This window comes from Solanum verrucosum, unplaced genomic scaffold, assembly GCF_900185275.1.
Source record: "Solanum verrucosum unplaced genomic scaffold, falcon-dt-bn FXZP01000032.1, whole genome shotgun sequence".
NCBI classification, from domain to species: domain Eukaryota; kingdom Viridiplantae; phylum Streptophyta; class Magnoliopsida; order Solanales; family Solanaceae; genus Solanum; species Solanum verrucosum.
In genome coordinates this window covers 3560646-3581887 of record NW_026020569.1, presented here as the reverse complement: position 1 = coordinate 3581887, position 21242 = coordinate 3560646, and the positions used below count along the sequence as shown (strand labels likewise).

The 21242-nt window shown below is 33.1% G+C and overlaps 2 protein-coding genes across 2 annotated transcripts; both read left to right on the top strand.

Moving 5' to 3' along the window:
• The first annotated feature begins 3716 nt into the window (after positions 1 to 3716).
• LOC125810922 (uncharacterized) lies at positions 3717 to 6368 on the top strand. The gene is made up of 12 exons (XM_049490425.1): positions 3717 to 3780; positions 3885 to 4125; positions 4200 to 4274; positions 4366 to 4424; positions 4512 to 4647; positions 4724 to 4820; positions 4909 to 4975; positions 5361 to 5459; positions 5593 to 5682; positions 5779 to 5933; positions 6020 to 6121; positions 6224 to 6368. Exons 2-12 carry the CDS (start codon positions 3921 to 3923, stop codon positions 6366 to 6368), a joined length of 1230 nt encoding a protein of 409 aa, XP_049346382.1. The 5' UTR covers positions 3717 to 3780; positions 3885 to 3920.
• Positions 6369 to 14634: 8266 nt separating this feature from the next.
• LOC125811105 (uncharacterized) lies at positions 14635 to 19304 on the top strand. The gene is made up of 4 exons (XM_049490598.1): positions 14635 to 15013; positions 16595 to 16870; positions 17273 to 17410; positions 17613 to 19304. The coding sequence occupies exons 1-4, from the start codon at positions 14684 to 14686 to the stop codon at positions 19140 to 19142; spliced, it is 2274 nt and encodes a 757-aa protein (XP_049346555.1). The 5' UTR covers positions 14635 to 14683; the 3' UTR covers positions 19143 to 19304.
• Positions 19305 to 21242: the final 1938 nt, after the last annotated feature.

The window sequence follows — 21242 nt, the reverse complement described above, 5'->3', positions numbered from 1 at the left end:
TTTTAAACCTTCTCCCGACGCAGGCCGAATATATTCCATTTGAGTTTATGTTTTATGTCGCTTAAAATATTCTTATTTTATCCAGTCAATTAATTTATTATAACCCGTTAAATTATACCGTTAATATATCTAATCAAAACTCATTTCATTCCATCTCTAAAAAAAAGTATAAATATGAAGTAGAATTGCAAATACTACAAATTGTACTTCGAATCTGATGCTCCTTTTGTTTTGTTTTGTTTTGGTTGCTTTCTTTATTCGCAGAAAGATAGAGGAGTATCTTCTTTCTTTTCCCCTTTCGTTAAGGTAACAAGCAACAACAGGAGTTTTGTTCCTCTGCTTCTTTGACTGAAGCTCTAATTTTGCAATTGTTTTTTTTTCTTGGCATTTCACGTGTCCTTTTTTCCAAAGAGTTGTAATTAGTCGATTTCTTACCGATGAAACATTTAATTGTATGCTAATAATAGGCCTATTCCTAGTTAATCAGTTTTCTTTTGTCTTTAATTCATCATGTGACACACAAGTTGAAACACCATTTTCTTCTTGTATTTTTGGCACATAGTATAGTTGTTAGTCAACTAAAAAGCCCGTGAGTACGTTAATACTAGCATGATGGAGTAACATGTTACATGTACTTATCCTCTTGACAAATTGCATTCATTAATATTGACAAACATGTCGGCCAAACCATTTTATCAATTTGAAAAGTGATAACATATAGTATATCATTAGCTGAAAATCCAATAACTAGAGTCTAGAGATTAGTATTATTCTTGTACCACCACGAGAATATATGCAATTAATGGAACATATTCATAGTTAATTTGCTGCTATATATTATGGACAAGATAAATGAAAACATTCTTCTTATTTCAAATTAAATCTACGATATTAGAGCTTTGACCGCTAATTAAAGGTTGATGGACTTTTTTTTATCTAGGTCACACGTTCAGTCTTACGCAAGGAAACAACAAATTAAGTTAGTGTTTGGTTATAAATTTTAGATAAGATTTTAAATATTTATGTTCAGTTTGGTCATGAAATTTTATCAAATTTTGAGAATTAATCATCAAATATTTTCAAATTCCACTTTCACTCAGAAAATTTTCATTTTTTTTCAAGTAAAACACGTGTCCAGACCCAACTTCAAAATTCACAACTCTAAAACTCCAATTTTCAAATTTATGATCAAGTAGAAGCTAAATTCGGTATCCAAGTGAAGAAGGATAAAGAGGCTTATTATCACCAAATTTCAAGTGTTACAATTGATTCTGAGGGTTGACCCCAAACAAAACAAATTTATCAGTCATAATGATCTTTACATAAAAAACCAATCGGATGCACTTTGTAGATTATACAAATATTACACATAAATTAAACAAGTATCATATAATTGTTGATTATTTTGAATTTACGTAGTTATATATGGACAACTATTTTGATTAATTCTTCTGAAATCAATTTTAAAATGGACCATTATGCAAGATGACTTGCATTGGACCAACCAACTTTTTTGGTTGGGCTCCATCATATCTATATCTAAATGGGCCATCCCTGTATGTGAACCATGGTTAGTAGTAGCCCAGCAGCCTAGAAAAGTAGTGCAAACATCATTTAAGACGCAATCACTTTGATTAAACGGCCGTGCTTTGCAAAATGTTCCCAGAAGTGACTATATCGTAAATGGCAGTGGGAAAAAGGCTATCATTTCTTTTTGAATATGATGGATTGAAAAATATGCCCTTAGGCATCGGAAGATCATACAAAGGGAGTGTTCGGTACGGAAGAAAAAATATTTTTTCTAATTTTCATGTTTGATTGATCAAATTATTTTTAGAACACTTTTTCTAAGAAACTAAATAGGTTTCTTAAAATTGAATAGTAAAACTAGAAAAAACAAGTTCCAAAAGCCTCCCCATCCATACATACATATGATCTTCATCGTCACCCCATTTCCACCCTCCCATATTCCTATCCGAATATCCCTTCATCGCACCTTCATAATGTTTTGCCTAGATTATATATAAATATATTTCATACAATTTTATTTTTTTGACTTACCTATCAAATACAAAAGATAATGAAAAAATATTTTTACCTAACCCACCAAAAGAAGGAAAAACAATTGGGACACTTAACCGCCACGTGTGCGAATTTGGATCCTAAACATGTCGATCTAGTAAATTTGATTAAGTTAGGTATAATATACTATAGTATTTATATAAAGGTTCACGTAACATACATGTAGGTGAATGAGTGGGCAGATGCTTTAGCAAGAAAACAGTGCAAATCAACCTGTTTTAATGAAGTCATAATTATTATTTTTAAAAGGTCCATGTAATTGCAAATCGAAAGAATCCATCCAAATTTAACTACCATAGCCAAGTTTAATTAATAAATATTTTTTCATAAATTGAAGATCAATTGTTTTTAGTATTTTAACCAATCTAAATATGATCCAACACGTAAGTGTTGCTGTTTGTCAGGATCCAGTTGTCAAGCGCGTGGATTTGCAATATTGATTTGATGCAGCACAACTTGTTGGGCAATCAATAGGACTTTTACAAGTAGTATTAAATATTGTGGTACCGACAAATTAAATAATATTGATGGGAAAATTGAGATGCATACACTTCTATACACGCCAAATGAGTCCATCTATGTTCTTGCATCAAGTATCCTACAATTTAACAAACTGCAAGTTGACATATAATTGAAAATATTTTTTTTTTATGTTAAAAGAGAGACTAGATCATGCATATAGTATATTCCGACTAAAATTAGTTATGATTCTCAAATGGTATGCCTAGGTTTCCATCACTTTTATAATGGTGTTATTTGGCTAGTTTGTGTGCATTTTTGGCAATTTTATCAAAGTATAAATGGATTTATGATTTGAACTCTAATGCCAATGGATATAAAGTTCAATTCAGTTACTGAATTTGAAATATGATATTTGTACATATTTAGTAGATATCTTAAAATATATACCTAGTCTGAGTCAAAATTATTGGATTTGATTGAATCCATCGCCATAACTGTACAACCGACCCCGTCATTATGTACTTAAACAAGTAACTCATAGTGTCTATTTTATTTTTATATTGATGGTGTTCGAGCCAATTTATAAGAGCCTCACCTATTCCGCTGGCGACTTGTATAAATATAAGTAACGTTGTCTATCATAAGTTAGGAATATAAGAAGAATCCGATATATCTTAACCGAACCATGGTCTTTTCATGATTTTCATCCATTTTATTATTAGTTAGGCTACACAATGCTCCACCAATTATGGACTTTTAGGCCAAGTGCAATTGACGTAAAAATCAAAACAAGCACAATTTCAAAAGGGACAGATTTGATTAGTGGAGAGTGCTCAATAATTCACTCCTACAAAGTCAAACACCTTTGCACATGTTATACTCTTTGAAAAATAAAATGCATATATATGACTTCCTTTATTCCTTATTTTCCGCTGTTAGAAGAAAGTTCACAAATTACAAGTAATATATATCGAAAATAATGCACTAGTTGTAAGTCTTTCCTACGCATTGGCATGTGACTTATTTCTCGTAATCCTCATCATTTGCTTCCAAATCTCAGATTTCTAATCTTTTACTACATAATTGTAGATCCCACTAGCAACTCTTTCTTTTCCTTTTAATATAAATGTATAAATAAGTAAACCATCCTGGAAGTTGATATACTCACTTAAAAATAGGTGATAGTGATACTGATACAATTTGATGTCAGCCCACACTAGCAGCCTGGCATTTGCAGTAAGTTCCCAACATTTATTAATGTACATTGCAAACAATAAATATGTACTGATCTGCTTCAATCTTTTCTATAGTGAATGTTGCAACATTCAATGCCTATGTAGGATGTTACTAGTTGAGATCAGTCCCCTTGAAGAGCAATGGGGTGCGCGGCTTCTGTCTACCAGGTTGGAAAAAAGAAGAAAAAGAAGGGCATCATCCCTGAGGTCAGCATATTTGTCCCCTCAATGCGTGTTCCTGCTCAATGTGATCTACAGAGGACGCTAAAGGGTCTCATTCCTAAGGATCTTGCTGATAAATTAACTTTTATAAGGAACCAGATTCTGCTCATCGCGCAAGATACAGGTATGTATCTAAAAATATGCACTAAAAATTGAAACAACTTGTTCACCTATTGAGTACTTCATTTTGTTACCTAGATGTGTCTGCTATTGATGAATTACAAAAAGCACTCGAGGAGTATTTGTCTCTTCTTGTTGGCCTTACTAGAAAAGGTTAGCCTAGCACCCTTTTAAGATAAGTATGTACTTTATTATTTCAAACGTACGATTTTAGTGTTGATCGATTGATCATGTCATTTTACAGAATTCGGGCTTCAAGAATTGACTGGATTTAAGTGGAAAAACTTGGAAGATGGGCAAGAGGTTCAAATTCTTTTATCAATTTAGTACCTCCTGAGTGGTTGTCACCTGTTGACAAGCTTTATGATCCTTTGCTTCTTTTATAATTAGCAGGAAACCTCTGTAGCAAACTCCTGGTTTGAATTACTGTCTGTCCTCCACATGATGGCTATGTTAACATTAGTAGAGGCAAATATGAAGTTGATACCAAAAGACATCGCTATGACTGAACGGGCTGTGTCCGGAGGTATATATTGTGGTTATTAATTTTCTTAAAAACTCAGTGTGTGATCAGCATTGATCAAACAGCGTTTCGATTTCAGATTGCATGAGGGATACTGTTGATTTGCTGCTGAAAGCATCAGGTTATTTGGATTTCTGTGTCCAAGATGTTCTTGTCCACCTACCACCTGATATCAAGTATGTAAATATATGTTCAGCCTCATTTCTACATATATATCTGTTTCTGTGTCATTTTTATTAGCTATTTTATCCTTATTTTTACCAGGAACAAGTTGCCTAAAGATCTGCATCAGGGTATTCTCGAAGCCACCTCAAATCAAGCACTAGCACAGGTATATGTTATGTTACTTGACGATTAATTAGAACACAAGTTTTGATTCCTTATAGCTAATAAAATCAATGAAAAGGTAACTGCTTTCCAGTCAGATCAGTGAAACAATCACCAAAAATGGAAATACTGTTAGATGATAAAGTGGGATAAATGAATCCAAAAGCAAGTCATACAGGGCAGTTAATTAATTCAACTCATGATAATTATAAGATCCAAGATTCTACTTCTTGTAGAATTCAATTCAATCAGCTTCGATAAAACTGAGCTGGTTCATCATAGGCTGCACCCTTGCAGAACCAGTAGATAATCGATACGATGCAACTGACTGCTTAAAGTAAGAAGGTATTGAAATTCCAATATCGACTGATTCCTGAGTGATATTTCAGGGAACTGAAATTCAATTAGGTTTGGCTCTTGAAAGTCAGAATGCTACTTTATCAGTGAAGAGGAGGCTGGCATGTGAAGCAGTAAGCTACTATGCACAGGTACTTGAAATCTTATCAATGATAATCTATTTGCTAGAAATTACTCCCAAGTCAACTTGACAATTTCTTAGTCTTAGTTTGCTATTTGCATCATCATATGATTGTATATCTAACTTCTTTTTTTCTCTTTCAGACTCTTTGCTTCTTGTCTGGAGACAATAATTTCCACGGAACAGCGAAAAAGCATCTGTTGTTCATCAAATGGAAATATCTTGAAGCAAAGGTTTTTCTTCCTACCAAAATTGTTGATCTCTAGTTGAGCTTTTTTCATCTTCTTTCACTCCTATTGCCAATACATATATGTTAACAACATAGTCAGGCTGCAGCTTACTACTACCACGGTATAATCATTGACAAGGGCACAGAACCTTCCTGCCACGTTAGTGCAGTATGCTGTTTCCTCGCAGCAGAAGAACTACTTACCGAGAGCAAAAAAGCCTCCTTAAGTTTCTGCCTTGCAGAACCTGTCACCAGGTTTTTAACTATCTATGCTCTTTTGAATTACATTGCAAAGAATGACCATCATAGAAGTAGTAAATTTCCTTCTTGTGTTTTCGTAGAACTCCTCCAGCATGGGGTGTTATGAAACATTTAAACAAAAAAGTGCCGGAAACTGCTGCCAAGAAGTCCCAAATGTATGGCTACCTTTTGGACCAAGAAAAGTGAGTCTGACAGCTTACACAATACTAATATTGAAACTTTCTTCTAATTATGCTTATTCAGATTTTCACACTTACATTTAAATATGATGACTTTGCAAGCAGAGATCTTCGAGTACTGCCTGATCTTCCAGAATTCCAGTTGTCACTCAAACCTGAAGACTACACATTGCCAGAAGCAGATTCAACATGGGATATACCTGGACAAAGCCTCAAAGAACATCTAAAAGATGGGGAGGAAACTGACTAACATATTCGGGCATTATTGTACTGAAATATCTATATGTACATTATTTATTTAACAATACAAGTGTTGAGCGGAGGTGCAAGGCTCAAATAACTTGAAATCAATCTGCTTGAAGATTATGTCAATTAAAAGATATATCCCCATTGCTGGAACATCAATTGACATGAGATCTTCTTATGTATTATGCACTCAATCATCAAGATGCATTAATTTCTATTTCCTTTTCATTTTCTTACTCTCCTTTTCTTTGTTAACCATAGGAAATTAATGTTCTGTTCTGTAGTTTCCGTGCACATCATCTATAGATTTAACAAGTTCCGTTCTTCTTCATTCAAAATTTCAATGATCACAGCAGTTTGGATAGAATGAGATGCAAAATATCCAATGACAAAAAAGAGTTCAAAATTAAGGAAATCAATTCCAACCAATTAATTTTAATAAATAAATTTTGTATCTCAATTTTAAAATTCGGCAGATACATGTATCTCATGGATTCAGACTCATGTATCCTAAGCATAAAATATGGTACATGAAGTAATATTTGAAACTATTAGGAATCTTAATAATTAAGACCTAAACTAGTGGGATTTATGTGGTTTGCCCTTTATAAAATGAACTATCTGAAATGCAAATAAAACTTTGGGCTAGATGCTCTATAATCCAGCTATATCCTTTGGGCTAACCTTGAAAATTGTGGGCCGACTACAAGAATGAGATTGAAATGAAACAATACATCCATCAATGAAGTATGTTTGTATTTCCAATTAGTTAACAGTAACCATGTGTATCTAGTGGAGTGTCTTTTAAGTAAATTAAAGAGGTTTAAATAACCTTTCACTCTATTAAATATTATTAAAAAAAACTTTTTTGGCTATTCTTATTTTCTCCATTCACAAATTGTCTTGTATTTGCTCGTGAAGCTAATAGAGTTGCAACATAAAATAGAAGCTATTTATGAAATTTCCTCAAAATAGAACGTATGATAATTTTGACTCATAAATGGAAGTACAAGAGTTATTTAGTTTACTTTTTTGAAGTAATTTGATATGTGGAATAAACTCAATTTATTGTTATCAATGTTGAGGATAAGTACGAGAAGATTTTCTAATGACGAGGTACAAATAGCTCCAAAGTATAACCTAAGTGAAATAAATATATATTTAGTATAGTAAAAGGTAAATTTGATTATATCCATTTCTCTCTTATTAAAATTAAAAAAAAGATGCAGCTTGCCAAAATGTGCATGACTTCTAAGCAGGGGGCGGCAAAATCAAGTCCAATCTGACCCAATTTATTTAGGTTTGGATTGGTTATTGACCCGCCCATTTATTAGCTCAATTCATTTCGATCCAACCCATTAAAAAATGGGTTGATATGTAACCCAAACTAATTTTTGAAAAATCTTGTCAAAATTTTATTTAAAAACGTTTTATTTTATTTTATATGTTATATACAGTTATAATTAGGGGTGTTCATGGATCGGTTTGGATCGGTTATTGGTCAAAACCAAAACCAAACCAACTAAATCGTTTTTTAAATTATCAAATCCAAACCAAACCAAACCAAATATAACATACATTTATCGGTTTGGTGGTTATCGGTTTTGATTTGGTTTGGTTCGGTTATTCGGTTATTAACCATACACAAAATAAAAGAAACAATTCATTCAAAATGTGAAAAAAAGTGATAACAATCCATTCAAAACAAAAAATAGTTTGAATGACTTAAATTACTGAACTTTCAATCACTAAATTTACTATCAATAAAGCTTTAAAATTCAATATTGGCCTAGAGGAAAGACAATAACATTTTCAGTCCCACAAAGAATTGTCATAGACACTCATATACATGAAATCAATAAGATAAATGTTTCATCTTGGACATTTTTGCTTTCAATAAGTAAATTATAAAGAAATTTTAATGAAAATATGTATAAGATCTTTAAAATAGTTTATAAAAACAATATATTAGGTATGTATATTAATAAAATATATGTATATAATTCATCGGTTCGATTACTTCTTCGGTCTTTTCGAATAAAATCATAACCAAACCAAATACTATCGGTTTTCAAAAATCTAAAACCAAACCAAACCAAACCCAAATAAAATTGGTTTTATTTTATCGATTTGGTTCGTTGGATCGGTTTTTATCCAAACCGTGAACACCCCTAGTTATAATAAAGAAAAAAATAATTCTATTAGGTACTATAAACTTATAAAATAGCAAATGCAGCTATTAAAACTTAGTAAAAATTGTGTGGGTTGAGTTATGACCCATTACCTAACCATTTTGACCCAAACAAATTTGGATTGGGTTGAGTCTTGACCCGTTTATTGTCTTGATCCACTTTAACCCAACCACCCCAATCGGCACCCCTACTTCTAAGTTACAAGTGTCCTATGATAATTCACCACGGTTAAAATAATTGTAATTGAAAAAAATACTATAAAATAAGTCTTCTCTTTTTTTGTTGGTGAAAAAAATCCTTCATTGTGATATATATGTTAAACTTTGCGAAACTTACATGGCCTGAGTTGAAAACAAACATTTCCTCAAGTAGGAAAAAAGAATTCAGTGCCTCCTCTGGAACCATTTCATATGCTATACAGAAAATGGCTAAATATATAAGCAAATTGAGCAGATATGGCCTTGAGAAGAGGATCCAAATTAGTCGAGTCACAAACAACAAATATTTTAAGAATTTTTTTTGAAAACTCGTAAAATATAAAATGAGTCCCATAAATTTTAGGTATGGTTTGCAACGTTGACTGGTGTTACCTTGAAGATCGATACCCTCAACTGGATAAAAAGAATTACAGTATTTAATGATAGCAGGGGGGATGTTAATGACAAAATATATTTCTTGCAGAAGCAGGATCTAGAACTCACGTTTATATATATTATATTAAAATTATATTGTAGCTATATACGTAGTAAAAGAGGCAGACAATTACAAGAGGAGCAGCAAATTATTGTAACCCATTCTCATATTGTTGGATATTTTCCTTAGTATTCATATATCAAATCTGACATAATTGTTGGAACATGCTATACTATACATTGTATATTTGCATATACAGACATACAGTATATATCTAATCTGACACTTTACTAATTTTTGGAGTTTAGCTTACGTACCTACGTGGAGCTTTACATATCGTCCTCTATACACTTTACATTCTTTTTACTTTTTCCACGCTGAGTTATGTATTTGTAGTTGCATAAAATATTGAATTCAATTAAATACATAAATTATAAGTTGCACGTCCATGAGCTTTGTGGAGAACAGAAATAATAAAACAAGATCTTAGTAAAACCAATAACTGCTTACTAAACTTGCACTCGATCGTAATATATGAATTATATAATCAAAAGATTAGTGGGTATAGATAGCAATCATGTCCCAAAAATACTAGATTGCTACAATTAATTGGATGGTAATGATTGTTTTTGTATATAACTAGGATAATCCATATTATTTCTCGTTGAACCAATTGTGGATTTGTTACTCTTGCTTCTAAGTTAGTTTTTCTTAGATGAGAAAAGCACACGAAGTACATAGCTTAAAATGTGGACTAACATTTTTATTAGAAGAAAATTAAAGAGAGATGCTCCAAATTAGTCTCATTAAAAAGATGCACAGCACTAAGGAAAACGAAATCATATTTGCTTAAAAACGGCAACTTTGAGGATTAAGCAATTCAAATATGTATTGCAAAAATGTTAGTTAAACATGATGGTGCACTATTTGGTATATAAAGTCTTGCCTACTTTTCCTTTTCGATCGATGCCTACCTAATTTCCAATCCAAACACCAAATTATTTAATTATACTAAAAGATAGTTAGGCAGGACCATCTTTTAAATAAATTTCTTTATGAAGTGGCGCTTAAACAGTTTAAAATCATGTTAAATTTAATTTACATGGGACAGTTGGTTTTTGGTATTACATTAATCTAGAAAAAGACACTTTCTTTCCACGCAACAGTATGAAATAAAGGGAGTTGAACTTTCACTTAAGTTCAAATCATTTACCGTCTTCATTCACTTTTACTTATTCATTTTTGACTTTATATACTCATTAAGAAATAATATTTGATATGAGTATTTTACTAATAATATCTATATTTATTGATATTTAATATTATATACGTTTAATGATTCGGAAAAATAAGTAACTAATGGTAAGATAATATGAAAAAAAGAAGGTTTTTGCTTAATATGTGAAACATGCAAGTAAAAGTGAAAATCTATTTTTAAAATAGTGGACAAAGTAAATGTAAACGAAGAGAGCATATAGTCTTAGTGAACAAAATTAGTAAATATCTACGTTAATAAGAAGTAATAGGTAATCAATAAAATAGTCGAGATCCACCAGCGTACTGACATTTTTTGTTTTTAAAAATATGTGTGGGGTGGGAGGATACACTTTGTATTGAACAAGAGCAATGAGCATATGAAAGGTCCCTTTTGTCCCATGTGCGGATGACAAATGGAATTTTCTCCACTGAAGTTGGCAAAATTGGGTCCGAATTTCAAATTTTCTCGTAAGTCAGTGGAAACCTGAATTGGGACCATTCAAGGCCCTAAAATTAAATTTAAAGTCATCAATCATCATGACTAAGTATCAATGTCTCGAGACGACTCTCTTCCTAAAGAAACCAACCGCCCAAATAGCTTTGTAACTTCGGAATAAGCAAATTGTTTACTAAAAACACATACCTACTTAGTTGGAAAATCTGAATATATATATTAATTAAATCAAACACAATGATCAGCTAGCTGCCTTAGCTTGGCCCTTGCGCACGCATGTTTTATCTACTTTCGCCCAACAATTGCATGCGGTGGAATTAAGTTAACTAACTTTTGTTGGAAATGGCGTCTGGGATTGTTTCACCTAGAAAAAAATATCAAGAAGAAGTTATACATAGTGAAAATGATTAGTTGACTAGAAAAAGTGGGTGGCCAAAACATGCCATATATATATACAATAGTACCAGGATATAATGTTATCGAAATTATTATAACATGTCTTATATAAAGTACTATTTCTCAAGTTAGGCACATGCCTTGTCAAAATACATACACACAAAGACCGTGAGCTGCATATAAATCACATGACTAGTAGAAAAATATTGAGTAATAAGCAATGTGAAATGAATAGGGACAAATTATTTTTGTCGAGTCAAATACTCAACTTGTTCTTCGCACATGCTGCATCTCCAACATTTCTTCCTTCTATTATAATACTTTCTAGATTTCCATTAATGCATTATTAGCCATGAAATGGAATCTCTATGCAGTTTTTAGCCATGAAAAAAAATATATAGAAATAAATGAAAGGGAAAGTTAGGGCTACTTTGGTTATCATGATTATAATTCTGGTATAGATTCGATGTTAGTTATTTTATACTTCATTTAGTTACACATTTATTTTTGGCATAAATAATTAATACTAGTCGAATTTTATGTCGAAATATTGGTAATAACAGTCTAAGGATTAGCTACACTTGGGCAAAACAAGTAAAAAAAAAAAGACAAAATTACCATTCAGCTTAAAGCCATATTGATCAATAATATAATATTATCACGGTCTAAATTGGAAGTTAAAAATTTATCCAGTTCAAAACCAAACACATGTTGATTATCCATCTTCTCAATGATACAAACAAATTTTTTATTTAGTAGTCTCAAATAATTATAACACTAGTCTATGTAAAATAAATTGTATCAAAAGGTAAATTTTTGCTCACACTAGATATTTACATCACATCAATGTAACTTATCATAGTTAATTAGTTTGATAAAGAGAAAATGCAGTATAATCCATTATTGAACCATAATTAAGTGATATTTGTGGTATTTTAACACATGTCATGCATTTATATTAACTTAATATAAACACCCGAACAACTTTCTAATTAGTTAGTGTTCTCTCCTATGCACTTTTACTTCTCCACTATTACAATCTTTACTTGTCATTTTTAATATATCAATAAAAGATAATAATTATTTTTTCTACATGTTTTACCTTAACATTAATTATTTATTTTTCAAATTAATTTTCAAGACGTAATATTAAATATCAATTAATAAGATTAATGTGATAAAATAGTCATGTTAATCAGTATATTTTTAATAAATATGTTAAGTCAAAATGTAACAAATAAAAATAAACGGAGGGAGTAATAATATGGTCAATGAGGTTGACTGAGATCTCTATCGTATCTTAACCGAAGACAGAAAAAGAGAAAGAGATTGTGAGTTGAATGACAGTGGTATTGACTAGTCGCGTGCACAAACAAGGCAAATTTTTTAGCTTTTTTCACAGTTGTTAAAAAAGTGAAAGTTAGTAGCTCAGAAGTTCAGTGCAGAGTGCAATTGGGCAACTGTAAAATTTCACCAATTGGGTTTGTTCATTATTATCTTGATTTCATCTCAATCTTTTTGCCCCTTATTTTATGAAATAAATGTGAGCAGGTCCTGTCTCCCAAGCCATACCAAATCATCCAAGAGTACACACACCTTTTGTTGGCCGGTGAGTACGGACTTCCGCCCATATCCTCTTGTCAATACTGTTAGAGACTCATACTTTAGTACCTCTACATTTTGTTTAATTTTAACGTCATGTCTTCGTCTACTTCCAACAATGGTACCCTGACTATATAGTATGTAGTAAATTCCTTCTCCAAATAATAATTACGTCTCAATTTCAAATTATAGGTTAAGTCAATGTAACGTTGATTTAAATGGACACAGTTGATGTTATTGCCGAAAAGGCACTATGACTATTTAATATTTCACTTTATTTATTTGTCTTACTTTCCGTTTAAAAAATTAATATTTGTTTCTTTTTATATATATAATTTTTAAATCATTTCCTTACGGCATGCAACACATTTTTGTTGTACAAGCTTACAAGTAAAAGAAACAATAAAGAAGAAAAAAGACAAACAAGTAGATTGCGTTGAAATGGCCATTGAGATTAGCTACTTAAATAATTTACTATACTTGACATTGGAAAGCATGGATTCATCTTTGCTAATTAAATTCTCCGTCTTAAATGCAAATATAATGAAGTTCTAGTACGATATATGTGTCAAAATTTGGACACACAAAACAAATACTTATGTTAAAATAATATTGACGATAAATTTCGATCGACTGCGGGAAACGGTTGCCAATTGCCATAGTAATATATATAGATGGATGGATGAAACTTGAAAGCCGTCCCTACAGCTGCCTGCTATCGATGAGATCAAAGTTCACGCATTGCCGTCCCCCATAATGCTCCCTTCTTCCACTTACCTCCAAAATCCTAACAACAAATTCATGTCCCACACTAGATTCTCCATCCTTCCACAAACACATGGACCCATTTAAAGTATTACGTTTTGTAAATGTAACTAAGATACGGTTCAAACTAAGTTATACATAATTGCCTATAATCATCTCATTAATAGTAAAGCTAACGTTATAATATATATAATTATAAAAAATATAGAAATATATTATTCATTTTTGAGACTTAATAATAAAAAAGAGAAATGACACATAGATTATAACGAAATGAGAAAGGAATATAATAATGAGATTTTTAGGAAAATGGTAAAAAAAATTGTTGTCTATGATGCAAAATTGCTCAATGTTTATCATTAATTATATACTTTAGATTAGTTCATACCTTCATTGTTAGCTAATTATCTCGTTCTTTTCATTCAATTAACTTAGTTTTAAATCACAATCGAACATAAAATGTAAATCTAAATCTTTTTTTTAAAAGATGCAATTTTAACACGTAAAATTTACTCATTTCACGTTAGAGTTTTTGGTAATGTCAAAGAGGATCGAAAATTAATAATGAAATTAAAGCAATTTGGTATGTAGATGAGCCAACTTAGACTTTTTCCCTGAATTTTTTTATCTATCATTTGAAAATTTCTTAGTATTATAACTTAAAAGTAACATCCTATCCAATCAAATATATGTTAAATTACTACTAGTTGGGTTGTGGGTCAGCAAGAAAAAGATCCATGTTTTAACTGTGGTGAAAGAGTGAAGTGAGGCCCAATATAACGCTGCCTCCTCAACCCTCTCTCACTCTTCTTAACTCTGGCGCTCACTTCTTTCAAGTTTCCTCTCTCTCGATTTTCGTGTCTATTACACAAAAAAAAAATAAAGCTCACACTGCTCCATTCCTTTTTACTGCTCTCTGCTTCTTCCTTGCAGCACACCTACTTTGTCTGTAGCTGATGCACGTTAAAACACACAGAGGATAAACAAGTAAGTAACTTCTGGTTGCGCCTTCGTCGGAAAATGATAGTGTTCGGCCATTCTGGTGCCGGAGTTGGTTTCCTCGCCGGCAAACAGGTCTTTCCGGTGAACTACGAGGCTGAAGTTTCCCGTCGTCTTCTTGAAGCGTCACATTCAAACGATCTGACATTGGCTCTTGAATGTATCGCCGATCCGTTCGTAGACGTTAATTTCGTCGGCGATGTGTGTTTAAAGGTTCGAAAGGCAGAGGTCGTGACTCATGACGAGTTGCCGAACGAAGTTAGGATAATTTACGAGGAGTTCAAAACCGACGTTACGGCGTTGTTCCTCGCCGCTCATAATGGAAATGTTGCTCTAGTGAGAAAACTACTGGTAATAATTTTCCTCAACTTTGCAATTCCAATTAGTACTAGTAATTATTTTTTTTATGGTTCAAGTGTTTTGCCTACTTGATTCGAATTGATTTTGATTTTTTTTCTTCACGCAAGAGAAAGCTTGTGCTTTTGGATCATTGACTATTAGTTCGTGTAGCATCTTTGTATTCAGCCGGAACTTCTCCATCTGTATTTCTGATTATATTAAATGTAGTGAGTCCTTTGACTAGCTATTATGAATTTATGATGATATGCTCTAATTAATGCTCCGGTAAAAATTCAAAGTTTGTTGAGCCTTTAACTTGACGTTTTGCATCGTCTGTCTGTCCTAAGAAATTTGAATTTTGAATTTTACTGGATAAGACCTAAATCTTTCCGGTTCCGGTCAGTGTGTCGTTATCGTACTGTAAAAGTAGCTGAAAACGCTCGTAGTTAATGTCGACTTTTTCTCCTTATACAATTTTCCTTTGTTATTTTTGCATTTGATAACTTTTTGGTCCTAGTCTTTTTTTCTTTTGTACTTTTGACCGTCTTCTGTTTCTATCGTCATCCTTGTTTGAATTTTTTACCTATCAAGAAAAAAGTAACCTATTTTACTTGATTTTTTTAAAAAAAAAATTGTCACCTATTTTCTCAGTACTTGATTTACCCATCTAACGTTATTCTCAGCTATTGTTCTCAATTTTAAGAAAAATGTCACTTTCTCCCCCATACTTGTTTTTACCTATTGTCACTGCAACTTGTGTTTTAAAATTGACTAGTTTTCGGTTAGCAAACAGCAGTATAGGTGTTATTTTACGAATATTTGGAGGAAAAAAATCTTACTCTAGTTTTTCCCTACAAAGAAACTTGCTTTAATTAATTACTACTATGGGGCATTTGTTAAAGGTCTATTTCGTTGTTCATATTTTGAATTAAATTTTTAATCTTTGTAAACCTTTTTGTTGCATTAGAGCATGACAGATCAAATTAGACTATAGGGTGAGAAGGCCTTTGCTGAAGTCACTTGAAACTTGAAATGTCTAGTATGGTTTCTTCTGAAAAAACATGAACATTATGCTTTATGCGTTGCTGGACTATAAGTCTATAACAATGATAATTCACAGTCGGTCTTAAATGTGAAAAATTCAAAACACCTTATAAGTGGATGTTTAATCAAACGAACATTTTAAATCATATTTGTCCGGTGTATTAGGGAGAATGTTGGAATAAGTATAACTATTCAGCTGCTTATTCACGGGCAGAAATAGGTCCTTACACTGCTTTTCCACTGGGCCATTTTCAATTCATGGATATAAGAGTGTGCAAGCTACTAGTCCTAAAACCGAACAACATAGATTTTATCCTATGGTCAGCTCCAGGCACAACTGACCAATTGCAGATCATATATCTGTTGGCTTATATCTTCTTTGTCTTTTTAGTTCTTGGTTTTGCCTGCAGAATAAAATTCCTTGTAAACTGTGAGGATTCTATGTTTCATTCTGTGGAGTTTTGCTTTCTTCTTTATCTCATCAAATGAAACTATGCATTTTGAGTAACTTATAGAGTAATATAGTTACATTTTTTTAAAAAATTGCAGAGCACTGGAGCCGATGTAAACCATAAACTTTTCAGGGGATTCCCAACCACGTCAGCTGTGAGGGAGGGACACCTTGAGATCTTGGAGATGTTAGTTAAAGCTGGGTCATCTCAGCAGGCTTGTGAGGAAGCTCTGTTGGAGGCCAGCTGTCATGGGCATGCAAGAATTGTGGAGGTGCTCATGGGATCAGACCTGATTCGACCTCGTATTGCTATACATGCTTTCTTCACTGCATGCTGCCGGGGATACGTAAATGTGGTGGACACTCTCCTTAAGGTGAAAAATTAAGCTAGCTATTTAAGGATTAAGATACTACTTTTCTGCAGGATATCACTGCTAACGTTAGCTCAGATGTTTCCAACAAAAGTTAAACCTATGAAACATTTACGATTAGAGAAAAGCTAGAGTCACATTTTTTACATTACTCTCCTTGCTGATGCCCTTTTATACTATTTTGCCTTTAATTTGCAAATTCAAGTGGGTTCTTTTATTTTTTGCTGCTCGATATACCTATAGGTGGGAACGATATTGATGTATACATACCCTTTTTAGCGTTTGCTGTTTTACTTTGCCTTTATTGCTCGTTGTGTGTTTATCTTGTATCCTTTTTGGAGCAACCATGGCCAAAATGTGATTTGTTATTAACATCTTGATAAATTGCTGCTTTCTTGGTGGCAGCTTGGAGTGACCGTGGATGCTACAAATCGCGTGCTGCTCCAATCAAGTAAACCTTCTCTGCATACAAATGTTGACTGCACAGCACTTGTGGCTGCTATTGTCAGTAGGCAAGTCTCTGTAGTTCGTCTGTTGCTTGAGGTAATAAACTCAAAATGGATCACTAGTTATCAATTAAATGCTTCTCAAGTGAAACACTTGACTTCTTTCAATTACACACTCAGCAATTAATGAAGCATCCTTCTCGAATTTATCCTTGTTAAAAGCTGAATATTGAACCATTTTTAGTTTTAATCAGCAATTGACTAATTAGGCTTTCCCCTTACCTTTTTGGATTCTCAAGGCTGGTGCAAAAACTGATGGACCAGTGCAACTTGGAGCCTGGTCCTGGGATGCAGCTTCAGGTGAAGAATTTCGAGTAGGTGCTGGGTTAGCAGATCCCTATGCCATTACTTGGTGTGCTGTGGAGTATTTTGAAGCAACTGGCACTATTTTGCAAATGCTCCTCCAGCGGCTTGATTCCTGCACATCTCACAGTGGAAGAACTCTTCTCCATCATGCTATTCTTTGTGGTAATGCAGGAGCAGTTTCGGTGCTTTTGAAATGCGGTGCTTATGTGGAATCTCCAGTTAAAACCACCCGGAACATTGAGTTTCGTCCTATACACATGGCAGCCCGACGTGGGTTCTCAAGCGTTCTTAAATGTTTGATTGACTTTGGCTGTGATCTGGATGCAAGAACGGACACAGGAGATACAGCTTTAATGATCTCTGCAAGATTCAAGAGTGAAGACTGCCTCAAAGTATTGACTAGAGCAGGTGCTGATTTTGGTTTGGTTAATGTAGCTGGTGAATCTGCAATCTCCATTGCTGCGTCCAATCGATGGAAGCTCAGTTTTCAGGGTGCAGTTCTGGAAGTCATCCAGAGCGGAAAGGTTCCCAAGTCGAGCAACACATCTGTCTTTTCACCATTACTGTTTGTGGCTCAATCCAGGGACCTTTTGTCCCTGAAGGCGCTAGTTGGACGAGGAGAGATTGATCTGGATAGCCAAGATGACCAAGGTTTCTCTGCTGTAATGATCACAGCTGCAGAGGGTCATGTCGAGGGCTTCAGGTTGCTTGTTTACGCTGGGGCTAATGTCAAGCTGCAAAACAAGTCTGGGGAGACTGCTGTTACCCTCTGTGTGCTAAATCCAAATCGTGATCGATTTGAAAAGGTTCTGCTCGACTTTGCTCTTGAACAGGGTAGTAGAAATGCTGCAGGTTTCTATGCACTGCATTGTGCAGCTCGATGTGGTGACTTGGATGCAGTTAAGCTGTTGACAACCAGGGGCTACGACATAAACATGTCAAATGGGGATGGTTATACCCCACTCATGCTGGCAGCAAGGGAAGGACATGGCCGCACATGTGAATTCTTGATCTCCTGTGGAGCACGTTGTGATATGAAGAACGCAATGGGTGAAACTGCACTATCGCTTGCTAGAAAGATGCAGAAAAATGAGGCAGAGCGGGTGATACTGGATGAACTTGCTAGGAAGTTGGTCTTAACTGGTGCTCAGGTGAAGAAGCACATAAAGGGAGGTAAAGGGTCTCCACATATGAAAGTTCTTACAATGGTTGAAGCTGCTGGAATATTGCGTTGGGGAAAATCGAGCAGGCGTAATGTGGTATGCCAAGAGGCAGAAGTGGGACCAAGTTTGAGGTTTCAAAAGACGAGGCAAAGGAAAGGGGATGCTGAGCTTCCTGGAATCTTTAGGGTGATCACAGCCAAGAACAAGGAAGTGCACTTTGTGTGTGAGGGTGGTTCTGAGATGGCAGCGCTTTGGGTGAGGGGGATAAAGCTTGTGACAAGAGAAGCTATTTTTCGCTAGTAGAGATATTCCTCAGTGATAAGCACAAGAGTTTAGATGTATAGTTATTAGCTTTACTACTTTCATTTTGTCATATTGTTAGATGAATTCTTACTTATGTAGAGTATCTCTTAGCATCTGTAGTACTTCGTCTTGTAGTACTTCGTTTGTAAATGTCATTTTAACGAGAAAAGGAAAGGTTGAGAAGATCAAAGCTTTTACTGCTACCCAGCTTCATCATCATGAGTTGGGTTTTACTTTTCTTCTTTCAATCTTCAGTTTGTTGAGATAATGCAGATCGAATCCTCTTCTTCCATAAATGTTGTACAAACTTATACTAGGAGGTTCACTTGTTCAACAACAGAGTAGTTCAGTCTCTACAATTTTCTCTATTTAACTAGTGGAATGACAGGGTAAACGCAAGATGATGATTGATGAAATTATGTTTGTCGAGAACACGCTACTACATTTTACATTTGACGAAGACTCTATACAGGGATGAACTTGTGGAAAACAAGTTATCTAATATCGAGAAAAATAACTCTTATGAAAACTTAGTTCACAAGTAACATTTCATTTGTATTTGTTCAGATTATATAAAAATATTTCTTCTTACCCATCAAAGAGATATTTTTTCTTATTACCAAACACTCCCTAGTAGGGGTGGGCATAAATACCAGAAAACCAAAAAATCAAATCGAAACGAACTAATTCGGTTTTTTGGTTCGGCGTCAGTTTTATTTTTTCAAAACTTCGATTCTTCGACTCGATGTTTGGTGTAAGGGTCTTAGAACTTCGGTGCACCGAAAAACCAAACTTTTATTAAAAAATATTTTTTTAAAAATATATATATATATATATATATATATATATATATATATATATATATATTCTCTTAACTAAAAATAAAAAATCAACTAACAATTAAATCATTCATGAACAAATCAAAGTAGTAACAAATGCACAATTCAATAGTTAACTTCAACTATTACAATTCAATAGTTAACTTCAAATATTAGTTCTCAAAAGGCACCAAAACATATTTTTATCAATGTATGTTATGTAAAGGAACCCATCTTTATCCTTGTTTTCCTCGAAAAGTAGTTGGAGGCACAATGTTCTTAACAAAGATAAATATAGTCTTTTAGTTAACACTAGGGGTGTCAAAAGAATATGAAAAACCAACCGAACCTAACCGAACCGATTTATGTTGTTGTTTTAATAAAATTATAGACTTTGATTTAAGTGTATAATCGTCCCGAACAATTGGGATGGTTATTATAATTTATGAAAAAAACCAAAAAATTCTCGAACCGAATCGAATAAATATATTTTGTATATTAACAATATGTTAAATTTAATATATATATGTGTGTGTGTGTGTGTGTGTTTTATAACATTTTTCAAATATAAATATAACTTAGGTCATAGGCCTTTAGTGACTAGACAACTTTGGGTCTTTGCTTATTAATTAACTTATACTTAACTAGGTTTAAAATTAAAAGATACGGTAATAAATACTCTATCAAACAATACACAAAACCTATGCAGACACTCCTATTAAATATTTAAGATGAAAAAATGTAGCAATAAAGTTTTACATTTTTGTCTTCTTGGTGAAGACAAAAATGTGTGTGTGTGTGTGTGTGTTTTATAACATTTTTCAAATATAAATATAACTTAGGTCATAGGCCTTTAGTGACTAGACAACTTTGGGTCTTTGCTTATTAATTAACTTATACTTAACTAGGTTTAAAATTAAAAGATACGGTAATAAATACTCTATCAAACAATACACAAAACCTATGCAGACACTCCTATTAAATATTTAAGATGAAAAAATGTAGCAATAAAGTTTTACATTTTTGTCTTCTTGGTGAAGAATTAAAGTGTTTCTTCAAGAACATATTTGCAAAAGAAATATTTTAATAATAGTATATTTTGAGGTGATATTTTAAAAGTAAAAAAATTCGAAAATTAATTGAACCGTACTGATACCGAAGAGAAATCGATATGATTGGGATGGTTTTAAAAAAATCTAATTTTGGCTATATATTATAAAATAACCGAAAATTGGGATGGTATAATTTTTTAAAAACCGACCAACCGTACCATTAACAC